Raw genomic sequence first — 7,512 nt, forward strand, 5'->3', positions numbered from 1 at the left:
AGGTCTCTATGTGCAACGTGCAGGCGGTGGTCATGTGAAAACAGTAACCGCATCATGTCTCCTGTACGCATCATGTCTCCTGTACGCACCATGTTGGACTGCACCCTTTTGCCGTTGGCGGAGCCGCGCTCGTAAATGTATTCTCCGGCCTGGTTGGAGCCCACGAAGCTGATGGCCTTGATGGCCGGGTTGTCACAGATGAAGTTCACCGCTAGACCGCAACATGCAAAACAGAAAATACATAGACCAGAATGTTCCTGGTAACATAAAAAGTGAAAAAGGGGGCCCTTTTAAAAAGAAAAAAAATAATCAGATAGGCCAAGAAAGCTGCTGCTGCTTCAGCGCGCGCGCACGCGCACGCACGCACACGCACACACCCCTTATCATCTATTCCACTTTTGTGCTTATCATTTCATTAAAAAAAGATTACCTACTCATTTTCCAACACGACAGAAACCCCAAAAACCCGTTCCACTTCCAGAATACCTCCAGAGCATTACGGGATGAATAAATCAAAAGAAGAGGGCTCCTCGGTCGGCTCACCGGCGTGCTGCCCGTGGATGATGTTGAGCGTGCCGTCGGGCGCGCCGGAGTCCTGCAGCAGCTTGGCGAGGAGCATGGTGCAGCCGGGCACGCGCTCCGAGGGCTTCATCAGGTAGGTGTTGCCGCACACCATGCCCATGGGGAACATCCACAGCGGGATCATGGCGGGGAAGTTGAAGGGCGCGATGCCGGCACACACGCCGATGGGCAGGCGGTACGTGTACGTGTCCATGTCCTTGGTGATGGAGGGCAGCGTCTCGCCCAGCATCAGGGAGGTGATGCTGCAGGCGTGCTCCACCACCTCTAGGGGGCGGACAACAGCAAAGGGGGGAGGAGGGGGATCAGGAGGTTGCAGAGACACAGTGGCGGGGGGGGGGTGGGGTATATTGGCTGAACAGTGCATAAGGTCCGAAACAAAGGCTTTTAAGACTAAGTTTGGATCTCAAGAAGTTAATCATTAATGACGAAGCACGTTAGCCTTTTTTTTGTTTATCAAACGTAATCTTGCCATGGGTATTCATTGGCCAGGCTTCAACCAATGCTGGGGAGTCTTGGCATAACACAGGAGGTCACAAGTCAATAGTAATCACCTTGTAGGGGACCGACATGTGCAAAGTCTAATCTAACTTCTGCTGCATTGTTCCACATAAGCATCACAACAAACCAAAATGCAACATTTGCGTGAAAGTTCACGCTACAACTCATTCAAATAACAAGCAGCATGTTCATGAGGACAGCTGTTGGGGGTGAGGGATCAGTATTATTATGCCTTCTATGCACCAACATTACCATCTTCCTACCATCTTTTAAATGAGCAGCTGCTTTCAGAGACATCAAAGAGAAATAAAAAAATAAAAAAAACAGCAAATCTTCCCCAGACAAACTGGCCCATTTCAGTTTTTTATTTCTTCCTTTGTTATCTCGACACCCGCTTAGCCTCTTCTTCTTCACAATAGCATCCCCGCTATCAAGATCCTTTTACAAAGATGGACTCCTTTCACTTTGAGTGTTAAGGCCCATAAATTGACAAGAACCTCTGCCACAAGGTTAACTCATTCAATACTCATTAAACCACTTTCCCTCCGGAGGAGCATGGAATTGAGTGTTTACTCAAGAGCGGCTTCGGAATACCGATGAAGGCACCAAAGAGAGGGTTTTCAGGGAGCGATGTACAAAAACACCAAAACTCACACACCCGGGTCTGAGCGACAAGGCATCATAATAACCCTCTGGACACTTTAGAACCCTATGACACTTTAGAACACTCTGTGGTCTAAAGTGTCATGCTAATACTAATAATACCAATAATAGGCCACTACTTACGCAGTCCTCTGAAGACGTCCCCCTCTGCGTCGGCAAGGGTCTTTCCCTGCTCCAGGGTGATCAGCCTGGCCAGTTCTTTCTGAAAGAACACATTTGAAAAACCTGCTCAACCAGACACACGTCAAGTCTTTGTTCTGCATTCAGATGACAGGATGAACCGAGTGCATGTATCCAACTTACCTTATCCTACACAAATCCATACCGTAAATATTCCATTATGGAAAAATAAATGCCAGGTTAAATGGGGCAGGATAGTCAAGTGGTGTGGTGTGATTGACTCCCAACCAAAAGGTTCTGGATTCAAACCCCATTGCCTCCTGCCATAAGGTAGACAGCCCCGCCAGCATTCTTGAACCACATCCTAAACCCCTGAGCGGCCCCTGACCTGCATGAATGAAATGCGTCTTGGCTAAAAGCATCTGCCAAGTGACCAAACAAAGGGTACGTACGATGTTGTCCTTGATGAGCTGCTGGTAACGGAGGAAGACCTGCTGCCTGGTGAGGATGGAGGTCTCCGCCCATGGGCGGAAGGCCCTGGAGCAGGAGTCGGCCGCGGCCTGCATCTCCTCCTGGGTGGCTTTGGGCACCCGGCTCACCACCTCGTTGGTCGCCTGAGGGGGGAACCGTGACGTTGGTTACATGGGCGGTTGCGTCTGTTTACGCGATTTGTGTTCCACGTGATGCGCCACCGGTGGTAGTGGATTTGGGGACAGTAATCAAAATCGAATCCAATTTATATTAATATCGCAATCTTCATGTCACCAGTGCAAGAATCACTCGAGTGTGATTTTGTTTTAATTCCGGTAGGATTTGATCATTACTTTGGTAGAGGCAAACTCGGAATAGCAACAAGGCTGGAGAGTGCAGGAAGGCATTAACAAGCCACGGTTGAAAAAGTCTGAAGCCTTTCTGTCGTTCTCAGATTGTAAATTCCACAGAAATCCAATTATATATATTGACATTTATTTGAATTCAAGACGTTCCACTAGCTCGACCCTCGTTCATTTGTTGACCACAACAGGTAGTGTATTGTCTGGGGAATTACTTTGCTTAATTGGTATTATTTTCAAGTAGGCCTACGTGGGGGTTTAGTTCAAGTCGTACTCACGGGATTGTGAATGTCAATCCATTCTGTGGTCTGCGAGTCCACAAACTTGCCGTCTATGAACAGCTTGGTGGTGGGCTGCGGTAGGGAAATATATTACATTTAAAACCAATGTCTCATTGCATAATTGTCGTATACAACCAATGACGGAGTCAGGAATTGAACGTCTTACCACGGATGACGAGTACCACATACGACTCAGTTGGAGTGGTGTCTGCAAGGGAGATCAATGGAGTAAAGTTTAAACAAGATCAAAACAAACAGAAGTCAATTCGTTGTGTCGGGCATTGATGAGGACTCGGAGCAACATCCATGCCATGCAAAGCACGCTTTGATGTGGTTTAATTTTATAAAACATAATAAATTGTATATTCCTGCAAAGGGGGGTAATAAAACAAGACACCCAATCCCCAAGAAGACGGCTAACACTGGTTAGCCAATGGGGCTGCATGTGCGTCCGACCGAATGACAAGTGTAAAAGTAGTCGAGCATGAACCAGGGTTTAACCTTTGTGTTGAAAATCGTCCTGCTGAGTATTCCTGCCATGGCTGCTGAGTTGTGCGCTTCAGTGCTCCCTCCAAAGCCCTTGCAATGACTCAAAAGACAAGCTACAGCGAGCAGCAAACTTGAGCTAGCGGTGCAGCGGAGTCAAGCGACAGAGGACAAGACGCGGAGCCTGCGCTGCACTTTAGCCGATCTACAACCGTGACGGATCCGCCCGGCGCTGCGTGTGAACGAGCGATGGACCCGACGCATTGTTTGTGGATCTGCGAAAGCTGCGCGCAGCCACGTTCACCTTGCGTAAGCTAAAGTGGGCGAGGCAGACTCGTCTCAACAGCCAATCAATTCGCTCGCAATTAGAGCCGCCCCTGTTTTTTTTTATTTTAATGATTGTCACCTAGTAACCCCCTGTTCCGTTTTGAAAAACGTCTCCTCTTAATATTTTATCTGTTTTATTAGTAGCAGCCATATTTTTTTAACTTCATCTTTCCATGTCAGGAAAAAAAGGCAATACTCTAATAAATCGTGATAGATACATTGCACATCCAGCTCTTTTTTTAGCTGTTCATAGAGACCTGTCGGCTGGGATTTATTTACGCTTTCTTACTTGGGTCAGAAAAAGCCCCGGCGGCGAGTGACTGTTTCCATGGAAACCTACACAGGAGCCATGGAGTTCCTAGACTGGAGTTGCCATGACGTCGCGTGCTGGATCGAATCTTTAGGATACCCTCAGTATAAAGTAGGATGCATTAAAAGATACCACCAAGGCTGCACAATGGATGGATACACAATAACTTGTACTTATCAAACTTCTTCTTCCCTGCAGGAGTGCTTCACGGACAACTTCATCACAGGCAGAAAGCTGATTTTTGCAAACTGTCGCTACCTTCCAAGAATGGGCATCACCGACTTCAAAGACATGCAGGTAAGTGGAGGTTCCTCCACCCATCCGACCATGATCGACAGTAGGCTTTTGTTCTGCAGGCTACAACACGTCAGGCAACAGTGAAACCCAATGGTTTGTATCCAGTAACCCACCGTGTGAGATCCTTTGGCCTCTGTCGGTGCCAATTCTCCAAGACCTGATAACCCAATACCTCCCAAGTTACCCAGAGACCGGGGAAGTTAGATTGGGCCCGCTGGCTGGTGAACACAGAAGCTATCGGTGGTAGGCCCAAATGCATTGTATTCCTGTAGGGCCTTAATGCAAGTAGTGTGGTCCAAGGGGGTGCATTGATATTTCCAGCACACTCCACAAATCACAGACACAGGAACAACAAGACAAGTCAAATTACAAGTTAATTAGGACAAATCTTTGATTCGATTTGCCTTTTGCGGCGCGAAAGAAAACCGATAGCAGACACACAGACACAGTGGGGCAATGCTCTCACCAGTCACATGGCAAAATGTTGCCCAGCATGATTCAGACCCAGTCTGTTTGCATGCTGGGCCATATTTTTGGCAGACATAACTTATGTCAATGAGCATGTGCATGTGTTGGGGCGGCCACAGCAGAGGTCCTCTTTGGCCTGGGAAGGGAGTAGTAGATTGCTTGATGCTCAAGTACTTATGTACCTAAAGGGTTTTGGCCTGGCCTCTCTTGGAAAATAGATATTAAATATCAATGAGACTTTCACAAGGCTATATAAAGGTTTAATAATGTAAAAGAAATCTGTGTGGTGAGGGATAATCTGACCTATAAAGGTTTGGTGACAAAATGTGGTTGTCAATCAGTCAATTTTGGCACCTGATGTGCAACAGCTTCTAAAGTTGGACAAACATCAAGGTGAAAACATTTCAAAACTCCCTCTACCGTGCATCTGCTTCCTCCACACACTGCGGCAAGTTTGCCGATCCCCCTCAATAGTTGTTGCATCTCACTCTGTTTTATTTTTGCTTGTTTGCAAATCAAGCCAGTCGCCAAAAATACCTTTCACTTCCTTTCTCCGAGCCAAGAATGTCCCGCCTCCAGTGGAAACTCGTTTTCCCCAGCACTGCTAAATTGCCCACCCCCCCAGAGAATTCTGCCATTGAATAATTACTCTCCCTCTGTTTATCTAACCTCCCCTGCCCCCTGTACCCCACCCCCTGTCCCCCCGGCCAGGTCATCTCTGCCCATGTGCGCATCCTCCTGGGAACATCGGAGGTCCCCTGGAGCCAAGGCCTGACCCTGACCCCCAGGGACGATGTGGGGGCCTTCCTGGAGGTCAAGAGCCGGACGGGCCTGGGGACCAACGCCCTCACCTACGAGCACTTCCTGCAGGACCGCCGTCAGTGACGGATGGTCCCCCGCGGCACGTCAACGATAAAAACATGAAAGAAAGTCGATCCATCACGTGGCAATTAAAAGGAGGACGTCAGCGAGGAGGAGGATGGAGAGTGTTGTGATGTGTCCGTGTCTTGTCTCTCTTGACGGCTGTGACAGTCGGAGAGTCTTCGTAGTTTGTGTGTTGGTACGCATACATTACAAAGAGAGCTTGTCAGTATAACAAGGATCATTAGGGAGCCGACGGTGGCTCAGCTCATTCATCCCCTTATTCGGTTTTAATGTAAACACGACCAACAACTGTGTAGAGCAGCCGTTTCTTTTTAACTTAGTTTGCCTAAGAACCCCTTTTTCAAAGGCTCCTGCGAGTCTCAGCCTGGAGGCCCCTGCGTTTGAAATACTTTATAAAAGAACGCAGGAAATAAGTCAGCAAAGCATTGTTATGGACGACACTAGCTAGCCATCGGACCATTAAAGAGACTGAATGGTGTGTTTCTGAGGGGGACCCGCACCATCTATTTCCTCCCCCATGGATGGGCTGTAAATGTTCAAAAGCACTCGCACAATAGCTGTATGCCCATTGATCTTGAGTGTGGTGCTGGTCACCAAATTGAGCTTGAATCGATCGGGGGGGAAAAACAAATCCTAGGGGAAATTCTGCCGCTTGACAACTAACACCTATTATAAAGTGTGTGAGAAGACACTGGAGCACAGCGTGTTGCCATTGTTCTCCGGGAATACAAGAAAAGGACTGACTGCGCAGGTATCTCTCCCAGATATGCTGTGGCTGTGCGGACCTTGTAATGGACTCGGGCCATTCGTCACAGTCTTGTGTGTGCATCCGGCCCTAAAGCCAAGGCACTATATGTGTGACCCTCTCTGGTAGATTACAGTGATGCGCTTATAAGGTCCTAGATCTGTGCAATTTAGGCCAACTCTAAAGGTTTAGTATTTGAACTCTCCAAAAGGTCTTCTGTGTGTAAGAAATGCTGCACAACATCAATAAACTCATCATTTGATATCATGTCTTTGTATCGGAACTCTTTTACAATTCCCCAAAAGTTAGCGATAATGACAACAGATCGTCTCCTAAACGAGCCTTTTCCCTTCACATGGCCGTGCCTAAATGACGCCTGATTGATCCACTCTGAATCTAGGTTACTGCGATGTCGTGCAAGTAGTCGAGTTAAATCCAGCCCACATTAATAAATTATGTTTCCGGCCTGCGAGATAGAGAGCGACTGGGAGGCATCGCATCTGTCTATATATGCACAAGTGGTCTCTCTGTGCCTGGAAGAACACCGATTACCATTCCGAGCACAACACCTCTGCTCACCCGCGAAATGGAGCTCGGTCGGTGGCGGTGGCAGTGAACGAGGGGGTTGACAGCAGAGAGTCCCGCTACTTATGAGACGCCCTGGCCGTGGTTGGGGGGGGCAAGACGAGGGGTTGTGATAGTGGTGAAGGTGGGGATGTGGATGTGAAGCAGCAGCGGCGGCAGCAGCAGCAGCAGCAGCAGAAGAAGCAGCAAAACCCTTTCAGTCAATCTGGATTAACTAACTCAGGGGCTGAGTCTGCGTCACTACAAGAGAGAGAGAGAGAGAGAGAGAGAGAGAGAGAGAGAGAGAGAGAGAGAGAGAGAGAGAGAGAGAGAGAGAGAGAGAGAGGGAGAAAGCGAGAGAGAGAGAGAGAGAGAGAGAGAGAGAGAGAGAGAGAGAGAGCGAGCGAAAACAACTGGTGAAAGCGATACACGGAACATCTGGGCTGCAGTAAT

At 48.2% G+C, this 7,512-nt stretch overlaps 2 protein-coding genes across 2 annotated transcripts; one reads left to right on the forward strand and one right to left on the reverse strand.

Annotated features, from left to right (window-relative positions):
* Nucleotides 1-89: 89 nt before the first annotated feature.
* On the reverse strand, nucleotides 90-3,670 carry LOC311370932 (methylmalonate-semialdehyde/malonate-semialdehyde dehydrogenase [acylating], mitochondrial-like; the record flags this gene model as incomplete). The annotated part of the gene is made up of 7 exons (XM_084489215.1): nucleotides 3,479-3,670; nucleotides 3,144-3,185; nucleotides 2,975-3,049; nucleotides 2,316-2,477; nucleotides 1,867-1,945; nucleotides 544-846; nucleotides 90-211 (listed from the first exon to the last, which is right to left on the reverse strand). Coding segments are annotated over exons 1-7 (822 nt in total), but the record flags the coding sequence as incomplete, so codon positions are not given.
* A 218-nt stretch (nucleotides 3,671-3,888) lies between these two features.
* LOC311370931 (sterile alpha motif domain-containing protein 15-like) lies at nucleotides 3,889-6,736 on the forward strand. Its single transcript, XM_084489214.1, has 3 exons — nucleotides 3,889-4,211; nucleotides 4,299-4,397; nucleotides 5,577-6,736. Exons 1-3 carry the CDS (start codon nucleotides 4,119-4,121, stop codon nucleotides 5,748-5,750), a joined length of 366 nt encoding a protein of 121 aa, XP_084345340.1. The 5' UTR covers nucleotides 3,889-4,118; the 3' UTR covers nucleotides 5,751-6,736.
* The last annotated feature ends 776 nt before the right edge of the window (nucleotides 6,737-7,512 follow it).

This window comes from Micromesistius poutassou (assembly GCF_964030765.1).
Source record: "Micromesistius poutassou genome assembly, contig: SCAFFOLD_6736, whole genome shotgun sequence".
NCBI classification, from domain to species: domain Eukaryota; kingdom Metazoa; phylum Chordata; class Actinopteri; order Gadiformes; family Gadidae; genus Micromesistius; species Micromesistius poutassou.